The sequence below is a fragment of the Mustela nigripes genome, chromosome 8, assembly GCF_022355385.1.
Source record: "Mustela nigripes isolate SB6536 chromosome 8, MUSNIG.SB6536, whole genome shotgun sequence".
NCBI lineage: Eukaryota > Metazoa > Chordata > Mammalia > Carnivora > Mustelidae > Mustela > Mustela nigripes.
In genome coordinates, this window is record NC_081564.1 from 27,476,120 (window position 1) to 27,494,378 (window position 18,259).

The 18,259-nt window shown below is 52.2% G+C and overlaps 3 protein-coding genes across 9 annotated transcripts; 2 read left to right on the plus strand and 1 right to left on the minus strand.

The window, feature by feature from the left end:
- Positions 1-65: 65 nt before the first annotated feature.
- On the minus strand, positions 66-2,875 carry C8H22orf15 (chromosome 8 C22orf15 homolog). 3 transcript variants are annotated; one of them, XM_059408983.1, is made up of 5 exons: positions 2,345-2,875; positions 1,665-1,751; positions 1,436-1,573; positions 1,126-1,200; positions 66-1,045 (listed from the first exon to the last, which is right to left on the minus strand). In XM_059408983.1, exons 1-5 carry the CDS (start codon positions 2,367-2,369, stop codon positions 906-908), a joined length of 465 nt encoding a protein of 154 aa, XP_059264966.1. In that variant the 5' UTR covers positions 2,370-2,875; the 3' UTR covers positions 66-905. The 3 variants fall into 3 exon arrangements, with proteins under 3 accessions (XP_059264966.1, XP_059264967.1, XP_059264965.1); XM_059408984.1 differs by having other exon boundaries at positions 66-427; positions 1,122-1,206; positions 1,427-1,573; XM_059408982.1 differs by having other exon boundaries at positions 66-516; positions 885-1,045; positions 1,436-2,875.
- Positions 2,876-4,688: 1,813 nt separating this feature from the next.
- On the plus strand, positions 4,689-7,971 carry VPREB3 (V-set pre-B cell surrogate light chain 3). Of its 3 annotated transcripts, none has more exons than XM_059408986.1 (2): positions 4,689-5,440; positions 7,525-7,971. In XM_059408986.1, exons 1-2 carry the CDS (start codon positions 5,383-5,385, stop codon positions 7,839-7,841), a joined length of 375 nt encoding a protein of 124 aa, XP_059264969.1. In that variant the 5' UTR covers positions 4,689-5,382; the 3' UTR covers positions 7,842-7,971. The 3 variants fall into 3 exon arrangements, with proteins under 3 accessions (XP_059264969.1, XP_059264972.1, XP_059264971.1); XM_059408989.1 differs by lacking the exon at positions 4,689-5,440 and adding an exon at positions 6,685-6,805 and having other exon boundaries at positions 7,573-7,971; XM_059408988.1 differs by lacking the exon at positions 4,689-5,440 and adding an exon at positions 6,686-6,805.
- Positions 7,972-8,912: 941 nt separating this feature from the next.
- ZNF70 (zinc finger protein 70) lies at positions 8,913-17,684 on the plus strand. Of its 3 annotated transcripts, none has more exons than XM_059408990.1 (2): positions 8,913-9,538; positions 12,999-17,684. In XM_059408990.1, the coding sequence occupies exon 2, from the start codon at positions 13,076-13,078 to the stop codon at positions 14,420-14,422; it is 1,347 nt and encodes a 448-aa protein (XP_059264973.1). In that variant the 5' UTR covers positions 8,913-9,538; positions 12,999-13,075; the 3' UTR covers positions 14,423-17,684. The 3 variants fall into 3 exon arrangements, with proteins under 3 accessions (XP_059264973.1, XP_059264974.1, XP_059264975.1); XM_059408991.1 differs by lacking the exon at positions 8,913-9,538 and adding an exon at positions 9,570-9,753; XM_059408992.1 differs by lacking the exon at positions 8,913-9,538 and adding an exon at positions 9,899-9,972.
- Positions 17,685-18,259: the final 575 nt, after the last annotated feature.

Here is an 18,259-nt window from a genome sequence, read left to right on the forward strand (position 1 = left end):
CGTGTGCCCTCTCACTAGCCTGTCTGCTGGGGTGGGGTCAAAGAGCATCTCCGGACGTCCATCTGTGAGGTTGAATTGCTTTACCTTAAGCTGACATCCTGGGTGGGGGCTGGGGAGGAGGGCTGTTGTAATCTGATGACCTTGGACAGTCCAGATAGGAGTGAGGCATTAGCCTGGACCCCCAAGGGCATCTGACTCTGGGGACTGGAATCCCTGGATAAGCCTCTTTGTTGTCTTCTGCTCTCAGGGCTGCCTCCTCTCCCTTCACCCTTGTCTCTGCCTCTGGATCCCTTTCTCTGCACCCACATTTTGGGGGCCACCCCCCCATAGTGCCCTCATAGCTACTCCATGACCTTGCCCCTCTGGCTGATGCAACTTCTTCGTAAGTCCAGATTCTGCAAGAATGGCCCTGGGCAGCTCTTTGGGCCTGATCACATGGTAGAGGTCACGGCCAACCCCCTTGGATCGGAGTCCAGCTCAGCCACTTGGCTGTGATGTTCCAGATCACAGGACCTGCTGGAACAGACGAGCAGGCCATGCACAGCCAAGGCAGACCTCACGATCACGTGCTCTGGGCTGCTGCCTTCATTGAGTACATCAGCCCTGCCTTGAGCACCTACTGTGTGCTAGGCTCTATTTGATATCTCCTGGCCATGGAGGATGTTCCTGAACTTGGGTACTCAGAGTCAAGTGGAGCGGTAGGGATGTCTTTTGGGCCAGTATATTCCATCTTGTTGGTATTTGTGTGTGTGTGTGTGTGTGCGCGTGTGTGTGTGTGTTTGTGGGGTAAAGGGGATGGTGGTTGTGGTCTATCAGCACACATAAGCCTGTCCCTGGGACTTTGGGTGTGAGCATCCCCCCAGGTGTCCGTGTCTCCTCCTTACCTGGCCAGCTTCTGGCCCCAACTAGCGGGTCCTGGATGGCAGGGAGCCCATCCTTCGTGGCCTTGAAAGGGGACCTTGCTCCTGGTGCCCACGCCGAGTGCTTGTGCGCCTCTTCCGGCCATCACTTGCAGGGTGTAGGCCTGACAGGTGGCGAAGCTCCTCTGGAAGGCCCAGGAAGCCCTACCTATGGGTGCTGGGGAAAAGGTGCACCCTCCCCCTGGGGCTCAACCATGACACTCACCTGCAAGCTCTGGATACTGGTCATCAAGGTTCTCCAGGAGGGACTCATAGCGGGTGGGGGCTCCACCCTCCCCTTCTGTGGAGGGAGGAAGACCAATTCCTGACCGGCCTGCTAGTCCGCACCCCCACCTCTCACTCTGGACCTGTTTGCTGGGCCTGGCTGGGGCCGCCGACAAGGCATTGGATGGAAAGGGTCAGGGCCAGGTCTTGGCCAAAGGTGGGGAGCTGGCCAGGGCCTCGGGTGGTCTCAACTGCTGCCCCCCTCCCTCATTCTAACATAACTCCAGGGGGAGATCTTGGGCCCCACTTACTGAAGATCTGCACGAGGACGTAGGTTCCACGCTCCTGCAGCAGGGGGCTGCCCATGGAAGGGGCCAGGGATGCCCCCTCCTCCAGTCCTTCATCCAGACTCACCAAGTGCCCGTCCTCAGCCAGGAGGGCAATGATTGCTGGGAAGGCAGAAAGGGAGGCAAGACAGGGCTGGCATCTGCCGGGGGGCCCTTGGCCCCTCTTCCCCAGCATCCCTCCCTGCCCCCTCACCATCCGGGGGCACCTGCCCCCTCTGCCTCAAGTGGGCTCCGAGGGTCATGGGGCTGCACCAGGTGTTCACCAGCTCCCAGCAGCCAGCTGTAGGGGTGGGCAGAAGTGAGTGAATGCGACCCCCGCCTTGCCCCCAATCTGGGACCATCTGTCTCTCTTCCATCCCTTCTCTAACCAGAGCAGAGAATAGGGCTCCATTATTGAGCCTGGACCCTCCATCTCTTGAGGTGTCAGTGACCAGGGCACACAGCTCCTGTCTCCTGCACGCAGTGCTGCCTCTGCACAGGACCTCACCTCCCACCCCAGCCCCACCTGCCACTGGAAGTAGGGAAATCTGCAACTGTGGCCAGAACTTGAGGTGCCTGATCAACCCTGAAGCTTGACCACCCACTGAATTAGAGATTGTGTAGTTCAACAACACACCCCATGGTGATGTGGTGGTTAGTCCTCTAGAGGAGCCATGAGAATTTCCCAGGACCCAGCCATCAGGGTTGCCCCACAACGGACTCCAAGTACTCTGTCTCCTCATAGAGCTGTTTCCCTAACCTTCCCCCATCCTTTTACACAAGTGCATCCCCCTTCCCCACACTGCCTTCCTAATCTCCCCCAGGTCAGAGGGAAGCAAGCCTCTGAATGTACCACCTCCCTACCCATCTGTAGGGACAGGGGACCCCACTTACCTCCAAACATCACTTTAATAAACATGGCTGTAGGAGAGAGGAGACAGACTTTCCAGCTATGGAAGGATCTAGGGCTGAGATCTAATGGGGAGAATGGCACTGCCAGGAAATGTGTGTTGGGGGGAATGGGTGGGTGGATCGGGCTTAGGTCCTTGCTTGGCCACCCTTAGGTCTAGACTCTACCAGTCTAAAGGGGTCCTTTTGGCTTCCTCTTCCTCTTGCCTGCTGCTTCAGAGCAACCCGAGGAGACTGAGGCCCTCCCAGCTTCCAAGTTGGTCTCCATGGCAGTGGGAGCTGCCAAGTCATCTAGGCAGGAAATGCCTTCCCCCACCCCACAGTATCTCGGTAACAGGATCTGGTGCAGGAGTACAGGCACTCCCTAAGGCAGGGCTGCAATGGGGGTTCAAGGCTTGTGGTCCAGGGATGGCCCAAGACCACATCCCCCCCACCAGTAGAGAGAGAGACAGAGCTTCCAGGCTGAAAGTGGGGAGATTCCTGGATCAGTGCCCCTGGTCCTGGGAAAACTATGACCAGGTAAGGCTATGGCCTGATGGAAGCAGGGGGATTCTCGGCACCCTTGTGATCCCCTACCTTCTCAAGGCCCCCTTCCCTGTCCTCACTTCCCTGCCCTCTCTGCCTTTCTCCTCACGTCCACCCTCCCCTCTTTTTCCTTCTGTCCTTGTTTCTCTCCTTGTTTGGGCAAGTTTCTTGAGCTATGATTTATATACAGTAAAATTCACTTTTTCGTGTTTTCCAGTTTTGACAAATCTCATTGAACCACCACTGCATTCGGGAGGCAGATCATTTCCCTCATCCCCAGCCCCCAAATTCCTTTATGCCCCCTTGTAGTCCGTGCCAGCCTCTGGACACCATGGGTCTGTGTCCTGCCGCTGCCTTTTCCAGAATTGTATAAAGGGAATCATGCAGCATGGAGCCTTTGGAGTCTGGTCTCTCTCACTCAGCACGCAAGTCACTCAACAGCTCGTTCCTTCTTGCTGCTGAGAAGGGTCCCATTGTCGGGTTGGGCCTGTGTGTTGATCCATTCACCTGCTATTGTTTGGATAGTTCTCAGTTTTTTGCAGTTACGCATAAAGCCAGGATAGACATTGGCAGACAGGATATTGTGTTTCTCTGCCTCTCCATCCATGCCCATCCATTCTTTGACTTTCTCTCCCCCTTTCTCTTCTCTTCATCGTCTTCTTTCCTTCCTCCCCCTTAGCACCCTCTCCTTCTCTCGGTTTCTGTCTCCTGCCCCCTCTCCATGAGCCCCTACCAGACCCCTTCAGCCAGAGTGCCAGGTAGGCGTCTGGAGCAGGCTTCTGACCTTTGCCAGCTCCCTTTCCCCAAGGTTTTAGAAATGCACCGCCCCCCTCACTCCCTACCAGGGTGATTAGGCTATATGTCCTACCCGCTGGGCCACTGACTCCGGAGGAGGACTGGATCCTCGGAGCAGCTCACTCAGCACTCAGCTCAGTGCTCCGCCCCCGTGGGGGATGGGCAGTAAGAACAGGGCTCCGCAGAGTCCTCGTGAGGATTAAACGTGGTAACTCTTTTCTCTTTTCTTTCCTTACCCCCTTCCTTCCTTCCTTCTTTCTCTTTCTTTCCTTCTTTCTTTTATTTTTTTCTAAAGATTTTATTTATTTATTTGACAGACGTAGATCACAAGTAGAGAAGCAGGCAGAGAGAGGAGAAGGAAGCAGGCTCCCTGCAGAGCAGAGAGCCCGATGCCGGCTCGATCCCAGGACCCTGGTATCATGACCTGAGCCGAAGGCTGAGGCTTCCACTGAGCCACCCAGGCGCCCCTTTTCTTCTTTCTTTTCTGTTCTTTTATTTCTTAGTAAACTCCACACCCAGTGTGGGGTTTGATCCCTGAGATTAAGAGTTGCATGCTCGGGGCGCCTGGGTGGCTCAGTGGGTTAAGCCGCTGCCTTCGGCTCAGGTCATGATCCCAGGGTCCTGGGATCGAGTCCCGCATCAGGCTCTCTGCTCAGCAGGGAGCCTGCTTCCTTCTCTCTCTCTCTGCCTGCCTCTCAGTGTACTTGTAATTTCTCTCTGTCAAATAAATAAATAAAATCTTTAAAAAAAAAAAAAAAAGAGTTGCATGCTCTACCGACTGAGCCAGCCAGGCGCCCCTTAAACATGCTAACACTTTAAAGTGCTACCTTGGGGCATGGGGGTGGCATCTGGGTGGCTCAGTCGTTAAGCGTCTGCCTTCAGCTCAACTCATGACCCCAGCGTCCTGGGATTGAGCCCCACATCAGGCTCCCTGGGAGCCCCTTCTCCCTCTCCAGCTCCCCTGTGGCTTGTGTTCCCTCTCTATCTCTCTCTGTCACAAATAAAATCTTTTTAAAAATTATGTATTAAAAAAAGGGGTAGGGGCACCTGGGTGGTTCAGTGGATTAAGCCACTGCCTTCAGCTCAGGTCATAATCTCAGGGTCCTGGGATTGAGCTCCGCAGCAGGCTCTCTGCTCAGCGGGGAACCTGCGTCCCCCCCTCTCTCTGCCTGACTGTCTGCCTACTTGTGATCTCTCTCTCTGTGTCAAAGAAATAAAATCTTAAAAAAAAAAAAAAAGTGCTCAGAATGCTGCAAGTGCTCAGAATGAGCACTGTGACAACAAATAGTATTTTGCAGATTTATTTAAACACTGGACACCACTGTCCCTGGGGACCTGTGTCCGGCAGACCACAGCTCAGGAGGGGTGGCAACCAAATTCCAGAAGAATGTCCATGCAGAACCCTGAAGCCTCAGCTCCAGCAACCATCCTTGTTGTCTCAAGGGTTCATTTCCAGTGCTGCCATGAAGGAGTCTTTGAACTTAGTGTCTTGGAGATGCCCTAAGGAGATGTTAGAGACCGAATGGGACCCGTTTCGGGGAGGTGGGGCTTTATAACCTCCCCCAAGGGAGCTCTCAAGGCTTTGAGTTAATGAGAACGTGCTGTTTTAATTACTTTTATAATTATTTAGGTATGCTAAGGCCAGCAGGCCAGGAGATTGCCTTTGAGAAAAGTGTTCCCTGCAGATCTCTAGAGCATGGGGCATGGGGCACCACAGAGGGACACATAGGGAAGCACCCACACTGGGTCAGCAGGCAGAAGGTAAGAGAGAGCCCTGTAGTTTCTTTATCTCTATTATTTTTTTAAAGATCTTATTTGTTTATTTGACAGAGACAGACACAATGAGAGAGAGAACATAAGCAGGGGGAGTGGGAGAGGGAGAAGCCAGCTTCCCATGGAGCAGGGAGCCCAGGACCTGGGATCATGACTCCAGCCGAAGGCAGATGCTTAACCAACTGAGCCACCCAGGTACCTTGGTCTGGCAAGTTAAAGGAGCTGACCACGTTAAGTGCTAGTGAGGATGTCTCCAGACTTCTCCCACCTGCTGAGGGGGAGCGCAAGATCCGTACAACCCCATTGGAACACTAGTAATTATCTACTAGAGATAAATGCGCATGTTCCCTCCGTCCAGCAACTTCTGTCCTGGGTGTCTACCAGAAGAAATGAGAACACAGGTGCACCAGCAGTTTTATTTGTAATGGCTAAAGACTGGAAAGCACCCAATTGTCTATTAACAGAAGAATGGGAAAGGTATGGCTTTGTGGTGGTCTATCCACATACAACCATGAGAATAAATTAGACACCGCTGTACACATATGGGTGACTCTTATAACGCTGAACGGAAGAAGGAGGAGCAACAGGAACACACTGCCATTCCCTAGAGTTGGCATTCTAGAGCAAGCAAAATTGATCTAAGTGATTGAAGTCAGAATGATGGTTACCCTTGGGGTTAGAGAGCCTGTTACTGATGGGGAAGGCACATGAGGGAGCCTTCTGGGGAGATAGAAACATTCTAAATTGTCATCTGAGTAGAGGTTGCAGGGTATAAGTATAAATAAAATAATCTAGCCAGGAGTGCCTGGGTAGTACAGTCGGTTGAGTATTTGACCCTTAGTTGAGGCTCGGGTGATGGTTTCAGGGTCATGGGATCGAGACCCACGTCGGGCTCCACTCTCAGCATAGAGTCTGCTTCTCCTTCTCCCCCTGCTCCTCCCCTATTCTCTCTCTCTAAAATAAATAAATTAAAATATTAAGAAAATCATCAAGGCATACACTTAAAAATCTGTGCACCTTACCCTACGTGAGTTACACCTCAATAAAAAAGCATCTACCCACTATAATTGCACGTGTATGTCTGGATTTCTGTTCTCAGGAGGCCCTGTGGGGCCAGGCCATCCACATTTGGGAAGATAGGGCCCGCCGTTGGGCCCCAGCCACTGTACCCCCATGCCCCCACCCCCAGTCAATGGGCTGATTTGCATGCCTTGTCATGGTCCAGGGGCTTCCCCTGCTTGGGCTCTGAAGCACCTGGGACACTCCCAACAGAGCAACTCCTGTCTGCCTCCCTGCCTCTGGCCATGGCCTGCTGGCATCTGGCCCTCCTTCTGACTGGGACCCTCCTGTCTGGTGAGATCCCCCAGGCCTGGCTCACCTGGGGTCGGGTGGGGGATGGCATGGGCTCCAGAAGGCCCCTGCAAAGAAACAAATTGATGTGGGCAGTGGGAGGGTTCTAGAAGGGGCATTAAGATGGAGGGGAGAACTAGCTACAAATAACTCTGCCCTAGACTCGGGGCATGTCAGTTCTCGGTGTGGGCCTCAGTTTCCCCATTTGTGAATGGGGAACGAGCAGATTGTTAGGATCCCTTCAGATTCTGATTCTTTGGGGTCTCAGAAGAAATTGGAATTGATTGGTCACCTTTTTAGTTTTTCACGTGGGAAGCTACCCCAAGGGCCTCAAAGACAAACTACCCTTGACAAGATTCCTAGCAGCCAGTTATCTGAGGTTGACCTGAAGGATGGGACAGCCCAGGAGGCTTCTGGGTGGTGACAGTAGCCAGAGTCTGGAAGAGCCAGTGTGACTGAGGGGTAAGGAATGGGGGCTGGCAGAGAAGGACTCAGAGGCCACCAGTCCCACACTCTGAACTCTAGGTGCTCAACTGAACACAGATTCTTGGGAACATAGCACAAATGAGGACTTGGGGGTTGTCAGCTTTGTGCCCCACCCATCTCAATTCTATGCACAGGTCCGTGAGCCTTTTGGGGGTCAGAGTCTCCTTGGAGAGAGACCAAGCCTTTGTGGGGTGGGGACAGGAAGAAAGGAGCCCACGAGTCTCTCTCTCTCTCAGTCTCTCAGCCAGGCTTACCCCAGCCAGATGCACTGCTGGTCTTTCCAGGCCAAGTGGCTCAACTCTCCTGCATGCTCAGCCCCAGCCATGCCACCATCGGGGAGTACGGCGTGTCTTGGTATCAGCAACGGGCAGGCAGTGCCCCCCGATACCTCCTCTACTACCGCTCAGAGGACGACTACCACCGGCCCCCTGACATCCCTGACCGCTTCTCGGCAGCCACAGACGCCGCCCACAATGCCTGCATCCTGATCATCAGCCCCGTGCAGCCCGAGGACGACGCAGATTATTACTGCTCTGTGGCTTACACATCCTAGGGGTGGAGCGTGGGCTTCTTGTCTGCCTCTCATTCCTGCACTCTGATCTTGGGCGCCCCTCTTTTTCCAAACTTTGAACTCTCCTCTGTAAAATGGGTTAACAGTATTAAACATGTAAAAGAGAATAATATCAAACATATGAACAGTAACTATTCTGAGGGCCATGAAATTCCTGCTGAAAAAGTGACTGGGAGTGTGGGGGTAGGGATTCTGGGGATTGTTACAGAAGAGGAAGCACCTGAGATCCTTGGGGCGGGGTCCAGCCTCTCCACTGGCCCCCAGGGGGCTTAGACTGGGCTTCCTGTGACCTGAGGAGCTGGAGGAAGAGAAAAAGGAACCAGCTCTTGCTGTTCCCAGCTCTGCATGGCTGGTTGTGGTTCAGCGCTCAAGGGGTGGCTGGACTGGGTTCTTATGGAGCCCCTGCTTACTCCTTTATGGGGCATGGAGGGGTATGAGTATGTATGTGGGGTGGGGCCACTCGGAGGCACCCCGGAGCTCGGACAGAGGGTGCTCATTGCAGGTGGCAGCATCTCTATCTTTCTAAGTGTTTTATTTATTTATTTGACAGAAAGAGATCACAAGTAGGCAGAGCAGCAGGCAGAGAGGATGAAGCAGGCTCCCTACTGAGCAGGAAGTCTGATGTGGGACCTGATCCCACGACCCTGGCATCATAACCTGAGCTGAAGGCATCCGCTTAACTGACTGACCCACCCAGGTGCCCCTGGGCAGCATCTCTCCCATTAGGAATGTGTGTTCTTCTGGTCACCAGTGGTAGGCCTGTGCCCCTCTCCCTGACCAGTTCTCCCACACGCGGGGAAGGCTGTACCTGAGCAACTGGGCCGAGTAGGGGGCACTGGGTAGGGGAGCAATCCTTATTAGAAGCAGAGCTGAGAGTCTGGGTGTGTGGTGGGGGTTGGGAGGTGTTGGAGCGGGCTTCAAAAACACACTGTTCGTCCCTCCCGGTTCCTTTAAGAGGCGCCTATGTCTGGAGGTCATCCCTCACATGCACTGGAGTTCCGGGTCTCCAGGGTCCAGCCTCCACTCCCAGCTGTCTCCTGGGCCCTCACTCAGCCCCTTCTCGTCTGTCTCTGCTGGTACCAGCTCGGCAGGCAGGACCAGGTTACCCAGGAAGGGTGAATCATGCAGGACCCCTGGGCCTGCGCGAGGTGACAGGCTCCACAGCTCTAGTTACCCCTTCCCTTCTCCCGAAGAACCCCGCCGCCCGCGTGGCCTCTAGCTCGCCCCCACCCGTAGGGCAAGTGCAGCGGGAACTTGGCTGCCTGCCTGCGGCTCTACGCCCGCCCGTCCGCCCGCCCTTCCCGGCCTCAGTTGCCTCTTCTGCACTCCCGCCAACGGCTAACCAGCTGTCTCCCCCAAGACCAGGATTTGTTCTGGGAACCGCCCAGAGACCACCAGTCCCAGCCTTGGAACCTAGAGTCGTGGCGCCTAAGTTCGCGGACGCCAGGGGCCGCAGGAGCACCGAGACGTAGGGACCTCCACGCGGCCTAGAGCGGTCCCGGAAGTGCCCGCGGGTGGGGGGCGGGGCTCCGGGCGCTCGGGCAGCCGCGGGCTCCGCGTCAGCAGCTGCCTCTGAGCTAGGCCGGGTCGGCCGCGGGTTGGAGCAGCTCTGGTGCGGCCCCGCCCCGCCCGCCCGCGGCCCCGCCCAGGCCCAGGTGAGCGGCCCCGCCCAGGCCCAGGTGAGTGGCTCCGCGTCAGCCAGTGTGACCACCTGTCCCTCCGGTGGCCCTGGGTATGGGCGTCCCCCATCGGTGGGAAGCCTGTAGGGGCTCCGCGTCGCCTCTCGAGCGGCGTGTGCGTGTCCGCAGCCGCCCGCGGGCCTCCAGCCAGGAAACCCTGACGGGACCGAGGGTCTCCCGGGTGCCCAGGCCCCGAGGGCTCCCTGAAGCATAGGGTGAGCATACAGGAGAAGCCGAGGAAGGCCCCGAGAGAGGTGGGAAGTTGGGGTTCCAGACCTTGGGATCTTCGGTCCCAAAATATTTAAGACATTGTTGAGGATAGATAAAGGATCGCCAACTTTGTGAACGGCGTGGAGACTTCAGCATGTAGGTGGTCTATAGTGGGAATGGGAAACCCCTAAGGAGGGAACCTTGGAAACATCAGGATTTAACAGGTGGGTGGAAGAAGAGTTGTAATCACAGATGCCAAGAAAAAGGGATCGGAGAGCATCAAAACAGGGAGTGGGGGAAAGAACTTTAATAAATGAAGGGAATAAAGAAGGACGTGGGAAAGGGGTGGGGGGCTCAAAATCTTGAGGCGTTCAGGTATGCAAGGAGGGTTTAATGACAGGGTAGACCCATTTTATCACATCTTTCAGGTTTTCAAGAGAAAGCCTGAAACCTACAGAGTTTCCAATATTGGCAGCTAAGTCAAACAAAAAGAAAAAGTTCCAGCTCTTTCCCGAGCCAAACAAAACGTTTCTGTGACAGGATCCTCAGGCTGCCAATTTGCAACTTCTGAAATGAAGGGTTTTGAGAAGGGAGCTTTTGGTGAGCACTGCCAAAAGGGGTGGGAAAGTGAGGTCTGAGAATAGAGGGATTGGCCATAAGGAGGTCACTGGATGGAAGAGCTGAAGATGCTGAAGTCCCAGCTGGAATTGGAAACTTGAAATTTGTCTTGGTGCAGTACACAGTCCTATGATTTTCTTTGGCAACATTTAACATCTTAGGAGGAATTGGCGGAGTGCTTTGGTATTTGGCGGCTGGTTGCAGCAGGGCAAGGAGGTGAGGAACGTGATGCTGGTCAGAGTCTGTGGTTCGATCCACAATAGAGTCTAAGCTAGACAGGGAAGGGTGGACTAGAAGTGGAGAGCCAGGATGAAATCAGTGGGTTGTTAGACCCAATGAGATTAATCTAGAGAACCTGAAGGATGGGAGATTCTGGTTGCTGAAGAAGAGGGGAAGGGGAGATAAGTGATCAAAGAATTTTTGAGAATACTTCAGTTCTGTGCTTTTTTTCCACATCTGGCCTTCGTATCGCCTGATTATTCATTAAAAAAAAAAAATCGTTTCCAAATAGGAATGAGCTCCATTGCGACTATGCTGATTAATTTAGTGTGTTTTTGAGCTGCTTGTCTACGCTTCAGTGTACTGCTAATAGTATCTTTGTATATAGAATTGTGAGGATTAAATGCACATGTGCTTATAGAAGGTCTAGTAGTGCCCAGCACATAGTAGATGCTCAATAAACACGAGCTGTTATTGTTATGATTCCTGGGGTTTCCCTTCAGCTTGCATAGCAATTTCTGTTTTGTTTTTTAATCTTTCTTTTTTTTTTTTTAAGATTTTATTTATTTATTTGACAGAGAGAGATCACAGTAGGAGAGAGGAAGGGAAGAGATCACAGAGAGAGAGGAAGGGAAGCAGGCCCCCTGCTGAGCAGAGAGCCCGATGTGGGACTCGATCCCAGGACCCTGAGATCATGACCCAAGCCGAAGGCAGCGGCTTAACCCACTGAGCCACCCAGGCGCCCCTCTGTTTTGTTTTTTTTTTAAGATTTTATTTTTTATTTATTCGACAGAAAAAGAGAGATCACAAGTAGGCAGAGGGGAAGGCAGAGAAAGAGGGAGAAGCAGGCTCCCTGCTGAGCAGAGAGCCTGATGCAGGGCTCGATCCCAGGACCCTGAGATCATGACCTGAGCTGAAGACAGGGGTTAACCCACTGAGCCACCCAGGCGCCCCTTGCACAGCAATTTCTGAATGAGGTCACGAGAGGCTCCCTTGGAGGCTACCACAGTGGAATGGGGGGTGTTCCGGGATCCGTCCATGTCCCTATGAAAACAACCCCCATTAACTGGAGCATCTCTGCTTTTATCTTTTATTTATTTGTATCTCCCAGGTGATTTATTTGAATAGAGTTCTGTGCCCCCCTCCCCTCAAAAAAGTGTAGCCATCAGTTCTAGCAGGAAAACATGACTTTTCTTCCATTCAGTGGAAATTGTCCTGTTATGCTGGGGGCTGGGGGCTTCACGTTGAAGGAGCACAGTACTTGCCCCCAGGGAGCTCTCAGGCAGCATGTTTGCCGTCCAGGGTTGTGAGTGCTTTGATGGACACGTGCACCGAGCTTTGCAGGTCCCTGAGCCTGAGATCACCAGACTTAGGGTACAGAAAAAGGGACATTAAGACTGAGTCTGGGGGCGCCTGGTGGCTCAGTGGGTTAAAGCCTCTGCCTTTGGCTCAGGTCATGATCCCAGGGTCCTGGGATCTAGCCCCGCATCGGGCTCTCTGCTCTGCAGGGAGCCTGCTTCCTCCCTTCTCTCTCTGCCTGCCTCTCTGCCTACTTGTGATCTCTGTCTGTCAAATAAATAAATAAATAATATCTTAAAAAAAAAAAAAAGACTGGGTCTGGGAAGATGAGCCAGTGGCAATCTGAGACGGGAGGGGAACCTGTTAGGAGCATGAAACAGCAGCTAGGGCTACATGGAAGGAGAGGCTGGATCTGGGGCTGGGACGGCTAGTGCGAAGGGCTTTGTGAAGGCTTTGGGCTGCCGCGAGATCCTGAGGCAGATGATCGGGCCTGTGTTTGGGGTATTTGACGCTGGTGTCAAGGTAGAGAACAGACCTGAGGGAGGAGTAGAAGCTGGGGGTCGGTGGTCATTTGGGCAGTGAGCATTGAAGTGATCCTGGGGAACTGCATGAGGCCTCAGCTGCAGACTGACAGAGAGACAGAGACCCTTCATAGAGCCTCAGGAAATGGACAGACTAGATGTATGGGGTGAGAGAGGGGGAAGGTCTAGGCTGACTCCCAGGGTTGTGGCTTGGGCACCTGATTGGAGGGGCTGCAGCTAACCTAGTAGAGGAGGGAAGTTTGTACTCTCAAAAACCGCCATCGTCAAGATCCTCCATTAGCCAGAATCTTGCCCCCTTTCCACAGTGGCTCCACTTCTGGTCTCGTCTACCTTTCTGAACCCCTTCAGTCTTTAGATTCTAGATCCCATGGTATAGCACTTGATTCTGTCCATCTTCTTTGTCGTGTTTCTGATAAATCAGACTTGTCTCTAACTCAGTGGGGATCATCTCAAGGGCCAGCTTGGATCTTATACCTATTTCGTTTAGTCCATGATAGATTCTGGCACAGGCAGGAGGTACGTCCTAGGGCCCTGATCTGCAGATTTGACAATGTTCCTTGTTTTCTTCTCAGATTGGGAGGACAGTAAGTGCCCTTAAGAAGACGATCTTTCAAGAAATACAGTTATTGGGGGTGACACTAGATTCACAATGGAGGTTCCCCCAGCAGCCAAGTTTGGTGAGACCTTTGTGTTTGGGGACAGCTTAGAGATGCAGCAAGGACTCTTCCCAGAGGAGGACCTGGGGGATCCTTTTCTTCAGGAAAGAGGTTTAGAGCAAATGGCTGTTATTTATAAGGAGATCCCTCTCGGGGAACAAGACGAGGAACATGACGATTATGAGGGCAATTTCAGCTTATGCTCAAGCCCTGTTCAGCATCAGAGTACCCCCCCGGTGAACAGACCCCAGGATGATGACATCTTCAGCCCAACCTTCTTCCAGAAATCAGACCTTAGTATGTGTCAGATAATCCACAGTGGAGAGGAACCCAGTAAACACAATTGTGAGAAGGCGAACAGGGCACACTCAGGACCTAACAAGCCTCACAGAACTGCACCACCCGCAAAACCCTATGCATGTCGGGAATGTGGGAAGGCCTTCAGCCAGAGCTCACACCTCCTCAGGCACCTGGTGATTCACACCGGGGAGAAGCCCTATGAGTGCTGTGAGTGTGGGAAGGCCTTCAGCCAGAGCTCACACCTTCTCAGACATCAGATCATTCACACTGGGGAGAAGCCCTACGAATGCCGGGAATGTGGAAAAGCCTTTCGCCAGAGCTCAGCCCTCACACAACACCAGAAAACCCACACTGGAAAGAGACCGTACGAGTGTAGGGAATGTGGGAAGGATTTCAGCCGGAGCTCAAGTCTTAGAAAACACGAGAGAATCCATACAGGAGAGAAACCTTATCAGTGTAAGGAATGTGGGAAATCCTTCAACCAGAGCTCTGGCCTGAGCCAGCATCGGAAAATCCACACGCTCAAGAAACCTCACGAATGCGATCTCTGTGGGAAAGCCTTTTGTCACAGGTCCCACCTCATTCGGCACCAGAGGATTCACACTGGGAAGAAACCTTACAAATGTGAAGAGTGTGGGAAGGCCTTCAGCCAGAGCTCCAACCTCATTGAACATCGTAAGACCCACACCGGTGAAAAACCCTACAAATGCCATAAGTGTGGGAAAGCTTTCAGCCAGAGCTCCTCTCTCATTGAGCACCAGCGCATCCACACTGGGGAGAAGCCCTATGAGTGTGGCCAGTGTGGGAAGGCTTTCTGCCACAGCTCTGCCCTCATTCAGCACCAGAGAATCCACACTGGAAAGAAACCTTACGCATGCAACGAGTGTGGCAAAGCCTTCCGGCACAGGTCAGCCCTTATTGAGCACTATAAAACCCACACCAGAGAGAAGCCCTACGAGTGTAACAAATGTGGCAAGTCCTTCAGGGGAAGCTCACACCTTATTCGGCATCAGAAAATCCATGCTGGGGAGAAGCTCTAGAAGGAGGAACTCACACCAAAGCTTGAGACCCTTTCCCAGATGGAGCCCATACCCCATCGTCAAAGACCCTGCCCACCTCCCTGATCCCAGGGCCGAATGGAAATGTGCCACCCCCAGCGCTTCTGGCCACACACACTAGCAGCCAGGCCCCCTCACGGACCCCCAGGCACCCCACATACAGCCGGTTTACTGAGTGGCAGGGAGGGTGGAGTAATGGGAAGGCCTCTGAAACAGAGGCATACCCCAAAAGAGACCTGGCCTTCAAGTCATTCACATTTGACTCCCAAGCCTAGGAGATTGGGTTTTGCCATCTCTTTGCCCTTGTCAAAATCCAGAAGAATAAACAGAGGGAGAAAGTTGAGTGAAACACACAAAAATGTCAGATGGACTCTAATGTCAGCTGCCGTCTGGCACTTTGAGAAGACAGAACTGTGTTCACGGTCCAAATCCGCTAAAGAAAAATGAATCTGGAAGTAGCTAACAGCAAAGTGGAATCTTCCACCTGGCTTGAGCATTGGTGGGGACAACCAACAACCTCCCTTACAGAAGAAAGGGAGGGTCTGAAAGGACTCATTATGGGGTTGGGGAAGAGGGTGGCAAGCCCCTGGCATGGTCTCTTGATCCCTGTTCTTTTAGAATAAGAATAGTTTCTGGCAGATAGCTCTTTCATAGGACGGTAGAGGTTTGGTCCTGCAGGCCAGAGGACATTTGACCTTGGCTTTGACTCAGCCTGGCCTAAGGCATTAGTGCCCTCCAGTTATAACCTCTCCACAAGACCTAGGGCTCCCCAGACCACAGCGTGCGTAGGTCGGCCCCATGGCCGGTTTCTGGTCCAGTGGCTCTGTAGTGCTGGGGGACGTGGGAAGCATGGCCATCCAGTCAGTTCAGATCCCAGTTCCACTCCTCCTACTTGTGTGACCTTGAGGAAGCTCCAAGGCTCTGTTTCTCAATCTGTGAGATGGGGCTATTGGGACCTGGCTGACTCCTGTTCAGAATGAAACCAGCCAGGAAGTTCTTTGGCAACTGGCAGTTGAGGATGGAGACCAAGAGGGACCCTTGCCCTAGCCAGAGATCTATTTCCTAAAGGCAGGAGAGGCACCCCTGCTGGTTCCCTGGATGCCAGGGTCTGTAGCCCACCTTCTTGTTGAACCGAGACTCAGGCTTTCCATGACCCCCTCCTGCCTGCCCCCAGGGCTGTGGGTGCCCTGTGGGGCCACCTCCCACAAAGGGACCCTTTCCAGATGCCATCCTAAAGCTCTCCCTCATCAGTGTGGTCTGTGCGGCCTGCATCCCCATGCTTCTCTCCTCTCCTCAGGCTTTGCTCAAAAATTACCATTGCCTGCTGCCTGCCTAGACCAATTCAGTTGGCATCCCCAGAGGTGGGGCTCAGACAGTGGTATGTTTTTAAATCTCCCTAGGTGATTAGAATGTTCTAGTACATAGCCAGGGTGTGAGCCCTATGCTAGGCATCGTCACGACCCCAGCATCTCCCAAATGTGCTGGGCATGAGCAGAGTTTGAAGGTGGCCATTCTGTCTCAGGACCCACACCTCCCTTCTGCCAGGAATCGGCACAGGCTGATCCATGTCTGGCTGGTTGAGAGGTGTCTGGCCCTGGTCCTTGGGCCTTCGTGTGTCCACCAGGATCTCTTTGGTACTGCCTTCCCCCAGGCTCCTCAGTGCCATTCTGAGCGATTCTGAAGTTTTCCAAAAGTTTATGGCTGGGATCCCATGACCCCCATCATGGGAATACTGGCTGTTTCAGCTCAGCTTGGCGATCATGTATTGTTTTGATGAATACAAATGGACAAGTAATGGTTACTTAGTAAGTGGAGCTTGGCAGGCTGGAGACTTTAAAAGGCCAGGTCTCCAGCTGGGGGGATGACAGCGGGCGTCCCAGCCATGGGGACAGCAGCTGCTCCTGTCAAGCTCCTCTCTGTTGCATGAATGTGTGAAACCTCGAGCCAGCACCCGGGTCTCCTAGAACCTACTGTACCACCAGCTAGACCAGCCTGACCAGCTGGCCCCACGTATTATAGGCAGGTGGCCTGCACTGAGGGTCTGCAGTCACTTACTAAAAGTGCAGAGAGAGTTGAGGCCCCTGCTCAGCGTGGAACAGCAGCACCCCCCACAAGATCTACCTCCGTGGCACCCCCATTTGACCTCGCCTTGGCCAGGCCTGTTCTCACCTGGCAGTCGTCAGTTTCCTACCTTTGATGTCTCTCCGTGTGCTTCTGCACACCCCAGCCAAATTGATTTTCCTAAAGCTTTTTGCACATGCCACCACTTTCCTTAAAACCAACCCTCAGGGGCTGTTCTACGGGTAAGCCCCCATTTCAGCCAATCTGGCTTGCTCCTTTGGAACAGACCACAGGGGCTTCAGGCCCTGCCTGGACGCTCCCTTGTCTCCCAGCTTCCCTTAGCTCATTTTATGCCCTTCTTGCGTTTTGGGATATGCACTTTTGCCTCCTCCTCATCCCCTGACCCCCGTCTCCTCCTTCCTCTTGACAATTTATGTAACATTGAGACCCCCTTTTCAGAAGGGTGGATGGATTCTCCCATAACCATGGTGGAACCAGGTACTTTTCAAAGACTGAGCAGGACCTAGTCCCTTCTGTTCGTATTCCTTTACTTTTATATATTTTCAAATCCTTCAATTTATTTAGGTTCTGGAACAGTATAGTATTACAAGAGAACATCCTGGTAACATTTTAATTGTCCTGGGATTTAGTTGTTGTTTTTGTTTGTCTTACATTTTTTTTTTTCCTTCTAATGGCAGATGTTGAGTGTTATAAAGCTCTGGCTTTCGGTTTTGTTGACTAATTGGATGGTTTTGTCCAAGTGTATGTAGTGTCTGCTTTTTTTTTTAACTTCATATTTTACATTTCTAAATTTATTTAGCTATAGCTAATCATATTTTTAATATTTCTAGTAAATGCAGGTACTCTGGTCTAGGACTTTTTTCTTAGAGCTTTTTCTGCATTCTTTCAACTTGACACATGCAAGTTCTTGTTACCATATGAGGAATTGCCTTTTGGCCCAAGGGTTGTTATTTTTTCTGTACTTCCAAGTGATGACTGCATAGGTCATTGCCATTCTTTCTTACTGTGCTGTGGTATCAACATTTCTAAGTGCCCATAGAACAACGCTGGGCCTGAAGATACGATCAGTTTTTATAAAGCATTTGTGTACTCTCAAGAAATGGGTTTGTACTCCATCCATTCTATTTGTTAACTTGTTTTTAAATTACTTTATTCAAGTTCATATTTTCTCTGTTGTTTACTTTACATTTCTTAACCTGGGGTCTGCATACTGCCCAGGAGCCCAGGAGCACGCAGGTCTATTGTAGAGTCGGCATAGAGGGTGGAACAAAGCTGGGGGTTATGAATGTGAATGGATTGTTCGGGGTCAGGGGTTGGGGGGACATGTAGCATTCCCCACATTCTGGAAAGGCTCTGTGAGCCCCCAAACAGTTAGGAGCATTCACTGACATGATCAGATCATAATCTGATTTTGTGTTTTTTACGTTGTTATTTCTGTTTCACTTCAATTGTTTCTATTTTATGTTTGTTGTTGTAATGTTAGATGTGATCTGCAGTTTCCTCAAATCCTTTTTGAGAAGCAGGGTATCACTAAGTAAGTACCAGGATATTTGGAGCATATATATTTAATAGTACTATATTGAAAAATTGTGCCTTTCTCTGCCCTCTTTGCCTCTTTGAATGCTTCTAGCTTACATTTCTCTTTTCCAGATACCACAATTGAAGCCCCTTGCTTTTTTCAATTTGCATCTGCATGAGAGTTGCTTTCACTCAGCATTTTATTTTCAAAATTTGTGC